Source organism: Accipiter gentilis, chromosome 15, assembly GCF_929443795.1.
Source record: "Accipiter gentilis chromosome 15, bAccGen1.1, whole genome shotgun sequence".
NCBI lineage: Eukaryota > Metazoa > Chordata > Aves > Accipitriformes > Accipitridae > Astur > Astur gentilis.
In genome coordinates, this window is record NC_064894.1 from 26,905,876 (window position 1) to 26,921,964 (window position 16,089).

General features: G+C 36.7%; 1 protein-coding gene across 6 annotated transcripts in view; it reads right to left on the minus strand.

Moving 5' to 3' along the window:
* The window catches only part of FAM184A (family with sequence similarity 184 member A), a 73,635-nt gene that overhangs the window by 18,677 nt on the left and 38,869 nt on the right, over positions 1 to 16,089 (minus strand). For all 6 annotated transcript variants that reach the window (XR_007508197.1, XR_007508196.1, XM_049817806.1 and 3 more), the window contains exons 8-9: positions 14,454 to 14,575; positions 14,107 to 14,257 (exon numbers count right to left, since the gene is read on the minus strand). Coding sequence is in view for 4 of the 6 variants with exons in the window: in XM_049817806.1 (XP_049673763.1) it covers positions 14,107 to 14,257; positions 14,454 to 14,575 (273 nt within the window). In the remaining 2 variants the exon portion in view is untranslated. The remainder of the gene's footprint in view (positions 1 to 14,106; positions 14,258 to 14,453; positions 14,576 to 16,089) is intronic.

Consider the following 16,089-nt stretch of genomic DNA (forward strand, 5'->3'; position numbering starts at 1 on the left):
ATTTTACACAAGAAGTTAGAATTTGTTTATTTCCCTTGTGTATCACTGTATTTTTTCTACACTGAATTTCATCTGCCATTTTATTGCCAAGTCCCTTGGCTTTTTACAGCTATTCTATAATTCTTCAGACAGTCTTTGTGCTTCCCACCCTGAATAACTTTTTACAAGCTGCAAACTTTCCCACCTTACTTATCCATAAACAGCCTGCAAAAGAAAATATGTTGAACATCAGTGTAACTCCACTGATAATCCACCTTCACTATGGTAACACTGTATTTAATACCTGTCTTTCAACTGTTTGCTTATCTATACAGAAACTTGCCTCTCGTATCATGTTCTGGTTTCCTCAGAAGCCTCAGAACTTCTTGGCTGATCCCTTTCAGCGTACTATGGCCAGGGCTGTTGTGCTGGTCAGACAAACCAGTAATGCAACCACATACTGTATTCTTTCTCTTCAACCCTACAAACTCACTCCACTGATGGCGGTTAGTTTGCACCACGCAAATGCCAACACGGCCAGCTCTGAATTGTCATCTATGTATCATCTTCTGGTATTGCAGTGTGCTAGCTGCATCCTCCTTCTCCAGAAAAAAAACAAAACAAACCACCAACAATCTTGTCTAAACTCCCCTTTGATCTACTTACATGCCCATCTACTCTAATTCATCCCACATTCACTGTTGGGCCCTTCTCTCTTTCCCCACCTTTCTGTAACCTCATACTTACCTGGGTCCTTCTTTTCATCCGTAAGCCTTGCCTTTATTCCCTGTTTCTCTGCCAGACCACACCTAGCAAAACCCAGACCCTGTCTGGAGGTCTGTTTTTCCCCTGTGCTTTTAGGTAACTCTTACACTTCTTTAGATTTCCTCTGCTCCTATTTAACCAACACCCATAAACTCTCAGATTTGTTGGGTTTTTTTGTTTGTTGCCCTGAGACCACTACTGCAACTTGGCTCTAGCCCCTCTATTCCTTGTCTTCCCTCTATCCCATACTCCAGTATCTCTCCCTCTCCTCTGCTCTTTTTCTTTTTCCTAACTCCATTTTTAGTATCATAGGAATGTGCAGTTAGGATAGTCTTAAGAGATTATTCAGTCTAATTCTTTGCACTAGGTGGGAACTCTATACACAAATTACTGCTTAAAAAATCTCATATGAAGGAAATCCCACAATTTTCACTCAGAACCTCTTCCTCCTCCTCGGAGTGCCTGTGGCAAAAACACTGAGATACTGGATAGATGTTCTGTCCACTCTTACTTGTACCTTTCACTATGTTTCTGTCCCTCAGGTTTCTCACCTTTGCCCTGTCCCGTTCACCATGGCCACCAAGAGGTACAATTCTAGGGGAAGTCTGGCTCAGTCCAGCACAACCTCAGGTAATTTAATCATCCTACTCTAAAAAGCCTTTCATGATAACATTCAAATGGAGTCGACCATGGTATCTTAGCAAACTTTGTATTAAGATGACATGAAGAAATGTATTTTTGGCTTGAAGTTAAATATGTCTCTCACTTAAGTTCCTGCTCCAAATTCTGGTAATTCTCAGTATATCGTTTATAAACATTTTAAGCGTGGGCTGAGGGCAAAACAATTTTCCTTTCTTTCTTGGAAATGCAGAAAACATTTTAACTGAGATGACCAGGAGAAGTCTGATATCTGGCCAGGAAGTCATCTTAGTAGAGATCAGGAATACCCTTCCTGAGAGCAGTTCACATTTCTACCAGATTAAAGTGACTACAGAACCACAGCCTGAAATGAGTCAATGTCTGGAGATGCCTATTTACATCAATAGACTATACAGAAAACAAAGGACAATGAGGATTAAATTATTCTAACAACCAAGTCAGATTAGTCTACCCTTCTAATAATAAAATATATGTTTTTTGTTGAAAGTATGTAAAATACTAAAAATCTGACAGTTATTTTTAGAAGAGTACATGATCTTAAACAGTATTTTGATTATTCAGTACAAATACTGATATCCTTAAGAACATATTTTTGAAAACATTAGTGCCTCCTTTTGCATGTCTTTGGAGCCTCCCTTCCATATACTCCTGTATTGAGGATTCAAGAGCTCTAAACACTGTTCTCTGGACTTCCAATACTTTTATCCAAGGTTTTCAGCAAATTAAAAATATTGGCAAGAATTTTAAAAATAAAAAAATAGAAAGAAAGAATATTTTGGCTACAATTATGACTTGCACTGCAAAACTGCAAATTATAACACAGCATCAATCTCATGCTTTGTAGAAAGCTCTGCAATACACATTTGCACTGCCCGCAAGCTTGCTTGCTTTAACAATGACATAAAAATGCTGCTTATATTATGGCCATGTACGTAGTGTTTGATGTCCAGTGATACATACATTTACACAGATGAATGGATGGAGTACACAAGCTTTTGATAACTAGCGGCAAACGTTCTCCTCTCAAATATTACCAGGTATTCTACTTCATAGGCTAAAGCTCTAAAGCAGTACTACAGGATATGCAGATTTATTAGTGCAAAACATGCCCTGTTTACAAGCTGTAAGTGCAAATCACTTACATTGCTGATAGATTTATGCAAAGCTTCACCGAGACAGTGCCGCTATGAAGAAAAGATCACAGGAATAAAGGGAAACATTCAGAAATCAACTAAGTAAAAGAAAAAGGGATAAGGAAGGGAGAGTAAAACATAGAACATTAATTATAATTTGATCAGGGAAAAATAAGTTGAAAACTATCTGGAAAAAAAAATATATGTCTTGCTTTGACTTAGCATATAAACTACTGAACACAGAACAGAATGATGGATTTTCCTGTGTTATGCTTCGAACGTACAGGATAGCATTCTCTCTTCAACATAATGTTACTATATACTATATATATATTATACAATACAACACTTTTGGAATTATCCAACTGTTTTCTCCTTTATGGCAAATAATTTTGGGAAGAAATCATTAAGCACACCGATTTGCATTACTATTAGAAAAGATGTTACATAAGGACTCAATAAACAGCTGTGTCTCTGAAATATCACAAGCATATTAAATAGATAATATTAAAGATCAAATTTCACTGCTAAAGGGCAAAAAATGAGTTTAGTCTGTAATAAAGACATATTTACATTAAAATATTTTAATTTTTCTTAAAATTCAGAACGAGATGGGTACATAAAAAACCCTTCCTGAAAGTCTCCAGCAAAAAATGACTTATGTACCACTTGTACAAGTGTTGATCGCTAATGAAAAGCAAAAAATAAAAACATATTGCCAAGTAAGTGTTCCATATGAAATATTATTGATCATACAAATCAAATACATCATTCATATATATATATATATATAAAAAAATACCTCTGTGTTCATATATATATGAATGGTGTAGATAGGCACACACACGTGCACACAATAGAGTAATCAGAAATGAAGTGAGAGCAATTTCAAATCCAGCATGACCAATTTCCTCTTTTGGCACAGGTCAGTCAAGAAGATGGCTTTCTCCAGGAGACAGCAGGTATTTTGACACCAGGTCAGAAGCCTATAGTTGGGAACTTTTAGATAATACTTTGGCAAAATACAAAAAGAAGAAGTTATTATTTGTTCTGAATCTACAAAAAGGCGCAACATAAAAATACATTACTGTGGAAGATCCAAAATTATCTTATTAAAATTGTAAGAGAGTTACAAGCAACAATTTTCTATGCAAGGGCATAACACTGGGAGGCATCATACCCCAGTGGACAAGACAACAGACTGGCATCTAACAGGTCCCATTTCAACACTAGATTTTGACAGTGCCAATCTGAACAAATTCACCTATTTTTTCCTGTCCTTCCTTTCCCATCTGTCTGGTTTGTTTAGGGGGGGAAACTGTTAAGAGCGGGAATGATCTCTTGCTAAAGAAATGCTCCATTTCTAGAGCGTTTGGGACTTAATTTCGACAGGTGTACCTAGGCACCGCTGTAGTACAACTAAGAAATACTTAGATCTTACACCTGAAGCAGAAACCTTAGTAATGTTCTTCACTGAAAAGAAATTCCAAGTAAAAATACTTCTGCGAAGCTATAGTCCGAGATCTACCCTATTAAAAGGGCCATTTAAGAAAGTGAGAGTTGCCCCCTGCTTCTTGCAGAATAACAGATTTCCTTCACCAAGAAAGAAACTGGTCTTGCTTTGCTGTCAAACTGATCTTATAACTAAAAGTGCTAAGACGGGCTAACCATTTTAATACATGTGATTTCACCAAATTTAAGTTTTCCAGAGAGCGGGAAAACAGATGGGATTAAAATTAACTTTTGGTGAAGGTTCTGCACTAAAACTCTCCAGCTAAGTTCAGTATTGAGATTTGTCACAGGTTTCTTAAGCAACCTCACACAAAGCAATCTTTCTGCAACCCACATTTCCTGATTGTGAAATGAGAACAGTAATTATCTTGTCCAAAAAAAACCCCCCAAACCTATTAAATGCTCAGATCTTCTTGGCAAAAAGAAGACCACGCACTGACAAAAAAAAAAAGTTGTATTTTTTAGTAAAGTTGAACTTATGTATTTGACATGCCTAAGTAGTCTGGAAGTCTAAGTATCATATCGCTATTCAAAAGCATTTAATTGTAGGACAGGTAGCTAAACATCAGTCCTGGAAAAAAGACTGGAAAAGATGATTTAGAGGTCAATCAAGAAAATCTTCAAGTGGGAAAATAAGATGATTTTCAGTCAACATAACAATGGAATAAAGCCCTGCTAAAGAAAACCTGATTTCTTGCTTTGACAACACTACAAACTTTGGCAAGAAATACTCCTGTAAAGAAATAATAGTTAAGATGACTTACGGTATTCAATTTATTATCACGTAAGATTTTGATCAAAATATGTGTGCTTACAAAACATTACTGAAGGATATTTTAAAAGATTAAAACCAACTTCCTTTATCTCAAAAAACTGCTAGAGGTCAATCACCACTGAAATCAAGCAGGGATCCACTAGGATTAATACTAATCCTGATTGTAATTTATTATTTTCATCCTTTATTAGATATGAAATTTATTTACTAAAATACATACATTATAGAATAGTAAATCAGAATTATATAGGCTAGTCAATTGGTATGGGGGCTGATTCCAGCAAAATGTGTAATAATATAATCAGATGCAGCTCCACATTGAAAAGTATGTAGGACACATTCAGAACAGAGAACTCCACAATAAGTCTGGCTGAAGTATTATTAAGACATTCCTTAAAATTTCAAAACATCCTCACAACTACTTCCACAGCAAGGTCTGTGATCTGGGGAAAAAGCGATGAGAAGCAAAAAGAATGCAGGCATAGTTACCACTCTGTATTTCTATGATGGGGAGAGGTGATGAGAAAAAAAATAAAAGGAGAATGTGGCTTTAACTATCACCCTATTTCTACAGGTTGGAATTCAAGATTATTTGTTTGTGATATTATTGTGGTATGAGAAACCCTTGCTCAATTCTCTTTGAAATCAGGCTTTGCAGATGGAGGATGTACAAATGAATTAATTTGTTTCTTGGAAGTACAGGAACTTCTGAAAATACATCTTTATTCAGTATATATGTATTAGCTACCCTGCTTTTACTTGATTGTGCCATCTCATTTTTGAGTAGAAGTGCTGTCTTCTCCACCGTCAGCACATGCACAGCTAAGCCTCAGGTGTAACCAAAAGAACTTCCTCATGACCCAGAGGAACAGCAAAGAGGCTACTGCATCTTTAGAACCCACTGATCATTGCAGGCTACACAGCAGGACCGAAAGAGCTTGCATGCAAGACACAGAGAAAGATTTGTATTCCCACCTCTATTTTAACATCTGTCCTGAAAAAAGCTGACTTTTCAATTTAGTTGGGCCAATTTGTGTTGTAGTAAAGCACAGACTTAGAGATTTGAAACTATGCAAGCTTTGGTTTTGCTTGCTGTAATGAACAGTTGCTGATGCTCCCGTCACAACTGTCACAGGGGCTATACTTGTGATCAAATGGTGTCATTTTCCTCAAGAAGCGAATTTACTGCACCACTGACATTTTCACATTTTCATTCAGTTGCATTTTTTACTGTAGGACATTAGCTTATTGCACGTGTGGAAATTATCTCATTTCATTGTTTCTCTTGGCTAAAAATTACTTTCAACTAGATTACAGAGGCTGGACATTGAATTTTAGCATCAGTCTTCATTGCACCCAAAGATCAATTATGTAACGCTTTTATTACTGATATTTCAACGTCAAATTGTGTTGAGACCTAACTTTGGTGTACAGTTCACCGAGTTTTCAAAATACTGCTGGCAACAGAAATTTGTGATCCAACTTCATCTGTGGTATCAAAGCAGATCTAGATTGCTACATAGTCTTTGCCTCATTTTAAGAATGACCTCCAATAGATTCTGCTAACCTTTCCGAAGAAGAAAACCTATGTGCATCCATCAGAGGTTAGGAAAAGAAACTAGTTTCTGAGATGCCTACTGAAGAAGCTGAGGGGACCGCTGGCATAAGTCCGTTTTATCCAGCTGATAACAAGAACCACAAAACTCTCCCTCGAGATACATCTTTGGTTTGAAGAGAAAGACTGATTTGTCAGCAGATGTACTGTCTCTGGCTGCGCAATGCTTACGTGACAGATGACTCTGCAGAGATTTGGAAAGCAGCTGTTTCCTACTACAATGTTTTGTACTTGGCTTGAGGCTTGTGACATGCTAGGAATGAACCGCTGCATCAAAGTTTGTCCCCTCTGACTGGTAAGAAAAAGCAGCATTCAAAGCCCCTTCCCTCTCTCAAAACCGAACAGTTTTCTATCGAGGAAAATGAAGTTGAGATATAAGGCACTCTGAAATGTGTAACTATTTCTGGGATCTAATTGGTCCTGATTTCATCCTGTGTTTGTAGCAACCCCAAGTGAAGGTGCTGTGTCCAGGCTATCACAAGGTGGAATACTTATCCTGTTGCTTTAAAAAGATGGAGCTCTTCTCTTTTCCACTTGCAGGAGCCTAACAAACCGCTAGGCAAAATGTCTAGGTATCTTGACATATTTTTACCTGTGTGGATTTTGGATTATATGCTTTTAATCTGACAAACTGCAGGTTCCATGGTCAGAGGAAAAAAGAGGATCATTTAAATCTCCTGATAATTTTTAAAGGTTTTGGAATGGTACTAGAGCTTCATTTCATTTTACTTATTTGTCATAATGCTGTCAGGATTTTAAAGATTATATATGCATCTTGGCTAATCCTTCCTGGAGCACAGAGGTATCTGTCAAGAAGTGCCCTTAATCTAGAATTCTATTAATCTGCTGAATCCTAAATGAATTTTGCCCCACCTGATAAGTTAACTCTCATTCCTCCCAGGGTCCACTGTTTCCATTGGTCTTGAACCTATGCAAAAGTTACTTGAGCAGCTATCTTCTGGAGCAAAGAGGCGAAGGGTAATATTTTAAAACTAGATTCTTGCCAGACTCTTTATCTTGCATTTAAGGGAAAAATTACATAGATACAGGATTCAAATTTTATTTGGGGAACAGTGCTACTGTTGGATTTGGCTTAGATTTATATTTATACCAGTTTTGGAAGCGTAAACTTAACTCCAAATATCAAATTAAACTCTTTTCTGACTCATGCATCATTAATTACATACTGTACTAAGAATTTAATGTTGTTTTCATCTATTGACAGGTAGAATTAAAAAGTCTTTCAGTCTCCTCCACATTTACTAACTCAAACACTGCCTACCAAAACCCAGTAATATTAAATTCCAATTAGAAGTTTATGATCAGATAGACAAGTTTCTCTGGATATGAAGATATCAATTTCAAACACCAGCCTAGATGTATTTTTAAATTTAATTAAACACAACACCATGAGAGAAAAAAAAAATTAAAGGAAGAAGAAACCAAAGGAGAGATTAAAAAGAAGTCTGGTAACACATTTATTCTTTAACAGAGCAACAAAGCTAATATTTGTTAGTATTCCTACTGTATCCCAATGAAAATACTTTGAAAACTCTGATTTGTTCTGTTGCTTTTGTTTGTATTGCTGAGTAAGTCTTAACTGTAAACGGTCTTTAATTAATTTCCTCCATTACATTCAGAATCTTTTAAACAAAGAGCAAAATAATGAAGAGAGCGCGCTGTGGGCTGAATGGGCTCACCATAACTAAAAGCTCAGAAAAAGAAATAGTACTGCTGGATGTTAGCCATTTGTTTCCATGTTCAAGCTTCAGCCAAAACTACAACCACCAATCTGGATAGAACAAATGCACCAACCAACCTTCAGGATCACATCTCTGTGTAGGACAGGGAGCCCAGAACAAGGGGGATTCTTTATTGAGAAGTACAGACAGTCATGAAACAGGGGGAAGCACCCTCAACAGATGGCCCTCTGAGGGCTGCAGCAACCCTGGATTACATGATTATTCACACGCTCATGTACAATAGTTTTTGACTTGCTTAGAGCGTAGGTTTCCCACTTAGAGTACAGGAGTACTGATTCTTCTAGACCAGTGGTGGGTGGCAGGCTTTATACGGACACTGGATCTAGGCAGAAACGCCCAGAGTTCCCCTGATTCTCTGTGAGGCCCGCAGGAGCAGCAGCACAGTCCCGTTAAGACCACAGTTTTGCGAGCTGTAGCCCCTTCTGAAAGTTTCCAAGAGCTGCAGAAAGTGGTGCTCCTTTGGAAAAACAAAGTATCTGCAGAGGAAAGAAGAGGCATAAAACCTTATCCTGAACTGCATTCCAGGTGCTCTCTGTTCTTTGCTCCCTCTTTGGTATGAATTTTCTTTTTATTCTTTCAGATTTCAGCATTTTAGATTTCTAAGTGCTTTTTAAATCTTGCCCAAAATCCCTTACCATCCACTAGATGTCACGGTAGCTTTACTAGTATTATTGAATACTGGACTGACCAAAGAGAATGATGGGGCTGTTCTTTGAAATTTACCCCCTTCTGTTTCTGACAGACAAGCCTTTGGACAGTCTGTTCAGGACAATACCAAGTGACAGGAAGCAGAGTAAAATGATTCCGTGCTGAAAGTTAATCTCCCTTCTTTCAGAAAACTGATAGAGGGTAGGTACAGGTTATTTCCTGTAGAAATTTCCAGCATCCATTTGACAGCAAATCTTCTAAAGCAAGGACTACCCAGGCTGTCGAACAGGCCAGTAATCCTAGGAAAGCACTGGGAAAAGAAAGTAGCATTTCCCAACGCTGCTAACGTGAATGCATGTCAGCTCTGCGATAAGCACCTCCACATAGGCATATAAAGACGGAGCAATAACTGCCCTCTGGTAGAAGCCTGGTCAATGGGCATTTACAGACGTGCAGTGGATCTCCGTGACTTTTCTACAGCACTCCACTTCATGAACAAGAGCATATGCAGTAGCCAGGGTTTTAAGATTGAGTTCGAAATTTTCTGAAAAACTATGATTTGAATAATGTCTATGTCAGAAGGAAATATTTACATTTTGATATAAATCAAAGTTTCTCATATTTACTTTGACAATTTAGAAAGGAACACACCATCATAGAAACAAACTCTGAATAGGAAACTTCTACAATTTTTTCAAAAAAGGAGAGAATCTTTGCAGCAGGAAAAATAAACAACAACGACCAAAGTACATGTAATATACTTTTCTCCATTCTCACTGTACTATTTCTAATATTCTCATTCATAGAAGATGGTATCTTCGTGTGCAAAAAGTTGACAATGTTAGAAAGATGAATGTCACATTAATGCTTGGTCACATAACAGTATGAAGCTATGTAAGAATGGATAAAACGCTGACAAAAACATTTATTTTACTGAAAAGTAAGGAAGATGGGACAACCAATATTTGCTCATCCACAATCAGAGTACTTGATTCAGTTTACAGAAGGAAACATTTCTCACAAGAAGAAATAGATAAGAAGAATACAGGTCTTAACCTGTATGTTTCAGTGCCCAGAATTGAAGCTTGCACAACACGGAGAGGCAGGAGGAACACACTCATGCTTTAAAAAAAGAAAAATCCTGCTATTTCGTCCATGGCTGAAGCCTTCTCAGCAGTAAAGTGTTTTTAAGAAAAGCATTAAAAGCCCATTACACAGCTAAGAGAAATGGAAAAGAGCTAGCACATCTGAATTCACTACATATTTCATGAAGAAACTCTCACATGGATTGATGCAGAAATACTTAGTACAATTTACAGGAAAAAAGGTAAAGCACTTTCTTTTTATGTCTTTTAGGACCATTTCTCATATCGGAGATAAGAACTACATGGTTGGTCTCTAGACACTGATCTAGTTAACCTACCAACCACATTTAACTGTAGATGGCAAGTGATGCTTTGCAACTGGCAAGAATGTGTTTAAGCACTTAATCAGCTGAATAGCATTTTCTCTCAAGAGAATTATTTTGCTCATAACAAAGCTATACTGTTAGAATAACAATAATCCTGCATGCATTCTATGAGGGACCACTTCGCATTACTGGTATGGTAGCAAAACTATTACCTTGCTTTATGCAAGAGCTAGATCTCACCTATCAAATGTGCAACAACTGCTAGAAGACAGAAATTTGTAGATGAGTATAACATAATTAAAAAAACCAAACCAGGTTAGTACACTTTATGGGCATAATTTTTTGATTGAACATTTCAGTTTATTTTTTTAAAATTGTTGCCTTTTATAGCTGTCTCCATTCAGTTTTTCCCACACCAGTCACCAGCATTCCAAGATGGTCATACTCTATGTTGTATTTTTCTACAGTTTAAGTAACTATATTTAAACCCTCCATCCATTTAAACCTGTTTTTTCAATACTTTGCTTACACAGCCATTCGTATACTTCAAGTTAGGTGCTATGCTTCCTTGTAGCTTGTTTTTAAATCAAATCTGAGATGCATCAATACCTATTAGAAAATTACGTACTCATATTGATGAGCAATTAATTTCTTAACTCAACCTTTCTGAACAGCATTTATACCACTAAATGGTGAAGTTCTAGACACTTTCTCAACATAAAGAGCACATGTAGACATAATTTTCTGTCAAGTTACGAGTTTACAAATGATTTAGCAAAGACCTTGATCTTGTATTATTTTGATAAATCTCTGTATAGTACTGCTGGTATAGACCAGACTAATGCTTCAGGTGCACATTTACAGATTGCCAAGCACAGCTAGGCTTACTGCAGTAGTTCCTGTAGCATCAAGTCGGGCCCAATGCAGTTTCCACTCAGAATGGCATCATTCTAGATCAACACAACCAAAGTGTATAGTAATCTTTGCATTATAAAACACATACCAAAAATCTTCCACCATGAAAATACTGTCTGTCTTTTTCTTCTATGATGAAATGACTAGATCTGTGGATGAGGGGAAAGCAGTGGATGTTTGCAACCTTGACTTCAGCAAGATTTTTAACAGCAAGATTTTTAACATCCTTGTATTTGATTGTATCACAATTCAGAGGAGTGCACTACCAGATATATGAGAACTGGCCAGATTATCAGGCTGAAAGGGTAGCAGTTAATGATTCACTCTATCTGAAAGCTTGTTATAAGTGGAGTTCCCAAGGCGTCTGCTCTAGGACGTATTCATTTTAGTACCTTATCAACATCTGGAGAAGAAGACCAATAGTACCCTCATGGACTTTGTGGATGACACCAAATTGGAAGGAGTAGAAGGTGGAGTGTGGCGCAGCGGAGGGGACACAATACATTGAAAGGTAGGGCTGCCATCCACAGGGACCTATAGACATTATAGGTATGGGCTGATAGGGACCTCACAGAATTCAGCAAGGACAAATGCAAAGTCCTTTACATGGGATGGACTAAACCTGAACCCTGCACTGGTTTCATACTGGGTTACAGATCTGCTTCGCACAACCTAGTTAAACAGTGGGCTAAACATGAATCAGCAGTGCGGCCTGGCAGCAACGAATCCCAGCAGCATACCGGGCTGTAGCAACAATCAGTAATTTGAGGGAAGGGATCTGTCCCTTTGACTTGACACTTGTTGCACATCACCTGGAGAGCACATTCTGTCTCCTCCTCCAGTTCATTCAGCTTTGGTTGCCCCAGTACAAGACAAATGTCGATAAACTTGAACATGTTCAGTGGAGGGGTACCACCAAGATGGCTGGAGCTTATATCCTTCTGAGGGAACTAGGTTTGTTCAGCCTAAAGAAAAGAAGGTTTTGTGGGACTTAATAGCTTTCCAGTACCTATGAGGGGGTTACAGAGAAAGTGGACCCAGCCTTGTTACAGTGGTGCACAATAGGACAATGAGACACAATGATCAAACTGAAATGGAGAAGGTTCTGTCTAAATATAAAGAAAAAACTCATTATGAGGATAATTAAGCACTAGAAGAGATTATTGAGGGAGGCTGTGGAATCTTCATCCCTGGAGCTTATTCAAGACCTGACGGGAAAAAACCCTAAGCAAACTGGTGCAAATTCAGTGTTGACTAATATGAGCAGGAGGCTGCAGTAGATGACTCCCTGAGGTCTCTTCCAACCTGAGTAAGTCTATGATTCAAGTCAGTGCAACTCTCAGAAGCTACCCTTCGTGTACTAAAATCAGGAGGAACTTACTACAAACCCATTTCTCTAAGCATTAAGTCATGCAACCTGTACACTATAGTCTGGAATTCTCTCTCCTTCACGTGTAATGGATAAAATGTAGATTCCTACAGAGGGAAGCTTAATTCCCTACCACCAACTATAACTTTTCAATCTTTATGAAATACCTATCCAACTCAAACACTGGAACAGAAAAGCAACAGCTGGAAAAAAACCAACCACCAAAACCCACAACAAAAAACCCCAAACCCCATGACTCCCAGGGTTTAGTTTCTTATTAGTCCTCCGAACACACATGCTGTTATGAAATGGTGCAGCTCTTTGGTACGGTAAAAGGAATGAAGAAAAAACCCAACCATTTTGCATATGCAGACCATTTCCTATGTCTGCAAATTCTCTAGTAAAATTCTCACTATTACAGTTAGCTTTCTGATTCCAAGATTTCTTCCGTATGCAGAAAAAAATTGTTCATTAGCAACATGCTAATTTTTCATCCTGAAACTGTAGGTTAGATTTATTATGGTATTTTTTAAAGGTAGAGATAAGTAAAATATTTTTAAAGTATTTTAAAGCTACAGGAAGTGTAACATAGGCCTTTCAAATTGTACTTTCCTAGAGAAAATGCTATTCGTAGGTAGAATTAAAAAGAGCAAACGAAGCTTGGGTAAATGCAGCAAGTGAAACAAAATCAAGTGAGTCTAAATCTTATTACATTCATGTTGTAAAAAGTAACAGACCAAAAACTTGAAAACGTCCAGCTTTTATGAGCCTAAGCCACAAGATTTTACAAGCTTAAATTCCCTTGTCAGCAAAATAAATTGTTACGTGTTCCTATAAGAAGCTGTATAATCAAGTGCACATTCAGTTATTAGACTTCTCAAATTAGACAGCAAATTAAAAGCCATCCCACAATAACACCCTGAAATCGCAGTCATTTAATGAGTTCCAACATCTATTTCTTTTTCTTTAAAACATATTTGTTAATTATCAGCTATTCTTTCAAACCCTAGTCAATAAAACAAGTTCTGTAGCATTTGTAATTTGGAAAAATTAGAAAGCAAGTATTCTCTATGAATTATCTAACATAACTGAGTTTATAAATATGAGCTGCAATTAAACTCAGTATTTATAAAAAAATTATGCCAAAATAATGTGCAAAATCACTTAAGAGAAGACACAGTTGTAATAAACGTGTTGTAGAAACTGAGTGACGTTTTGACTTTTCAGTGACTTGTACAGTGTTATTACTGTAAAGATAATGGATACCTCCAAGTCCAAACAATTAGCATTGGTAAATATTTACAGAATAGGTGAGCAGACAGAATCACAAAAATCTTATAGTGAAGAGGTAAGACATGCTCCCACTCCCTCCAAAAAACTGTGAAAAGTGTTATTCACATTTAGTGTAAAGGTTCAATAATGATTAGGTTTAAAAAGCATTATGCTAACAAATTTCATTTCAAAGACAGATGTCACAACCAATTTCATGTAGTTAATTGGTAATAAACTACCAGCAACTAAATTGTAATGGCCTTCCAATTCTCAAAGAGACCATAGTTACCTGGTCTAAAAGATCTTCAACTTTTTTTTGCCATCCATCCCTTGCTGCATTTTTTTCACGTTCTTTCAGCTGCAACAGCTGAGTCATGGCTGCCTTCTTATCCTCTTCATGCTGCAGCCTCAGTTCTTCACGAAGCTTATTACATTCCTGTCTAAAAGCAAAGGTCAACTAACTAAAATGCAGTGGACCTTGTGCAAGAAGCAAAAAATAATTAAAAGCTCAGTAATAATTGGAAAAGCTTAGATAATAACAGAAACCTTTGCTTTACATTTCATTTGCTATTGCATTTGCATGTGATACATACTTCATTTCTTATTAAAGAATAAAAGAGAAAAATTAATACTTGCCGAAGATTTTCTGTCCATTTTATTTCCAAGTCGCGAGCCATTCTGTCAACTTTGAACTTTTCCTCTTCTCTCATGGCAGCAATCATTGCCTCGTGCTGTTGTCTCTCCTGATCTAGTTCTCCCTGCAAACACAAACTTCACAATAGAGACTGATCAGCAGCAAAAAAGTATTTCAAACCTTAAACGAGTGTATTTATAATAAAAATGTCAGTTACAATTGGCTCATAAAACTTGAGCTATAACTTTTTCAGTGTGTAATTCCTAATTATGCACAATTAATGCCTATACATCTGCTGATATTTCTTACTTGTGGAACAGAATTTTGCATTCCTACAAAAAGCTATAAAAAGCAACTTTCCAATAATTCATTCTGGAAGTAATCTTTTCAAATACTGTTACACTGAATCACAGAATAATTTATGTTGGAATGAACCTCAAAAGGTCATCAAGTCCTGTTCACTGCAGGACTAACTTCAGAATTAGAGCAGGTTGCTTAGGTTCTTGTCAAGCATGTTTTTGTCAATCCATGTTTTGGATTTTTTTTTTTTCTTTTCAAGCAGCAAATATTCAGTATTTGCATTTCAAAGCTTGAGCTACCTGGATTTGTTACAAAGTTCATATATCTTCTTTCTGTTTCTTGATTGGACAAACCTGCTAGAAACAGGGTTTTACAGTCTGAACACTGAAAAAAACCCTTTAAAATTCCTATCAATTTCTGTTCAAATTTCACCATACTAAGTAGTATTAGGTACCACCTAGAAATCATACCTACAGGAATGTTTTTCAACAGTGCTTGCTTCGTTCATGAGAGGGAAACATGTCTGTCTAAATTTAATTAAGACTTTTTAAAGTGAGACTTTTTAAAAATATATAAATGAAAAAATCCTACAGAAATCTGTTAAGATAAACGTCATTGCCAGTAACCTGCTATGTATGAATATTTAAATGTTATAATAGGTGAACAGAGAAGAACGCAGTAGTTCATAAGGACACTTAGAGAAATTATAAAAAAATACAGAGGAAGCTGTATACTGTAATAGGGTCCCCATCTAATGACCATGGCCGAAAGAAATCAAAAAACCAAAACAAACCAAAACAAAAACCAAACCCCAAACCCAATATCCCGTTTCAGGCTGTTTTTATTAAGAAAATAGCATCAACATGAAAACAGATTCAGGGAAAATTTTTTCTTAATATTTGCTGCTCCAGTTCAAATATTGCTGTGATCTTGTAAATGTACATTGTTTACTGAGGAAAGAAAAAGGAAAGGTTATACTTTGTATTAAAGTCAATGAGCTATTAAGAGATAACTGACAGGTCCAGTTCCATCTAAGCCAACTAAAATGGAAATATATTTGTGCTTAGACAAGTTAATTGCTTCAATTGTATAAAGTGATCACATTTTCTGGATGATAATCTGCCATCTTTCAAGATATCATAGCATATATCTTTAAACTATTCTCAAGCATCTTCTGAAATTCTAAATTTGAGCCTGAAATGAAGATTGTTCCCATTATTTGAGCAAAACATAGCATGCATGCATAAAAAAAAAAGATTAAAAAGGTTTAAATGAATTCTAGAGCTAGTAAGCTCTAGATCTTGTTTTGCACCAAGACATGAAACTGTCTGGAATAGC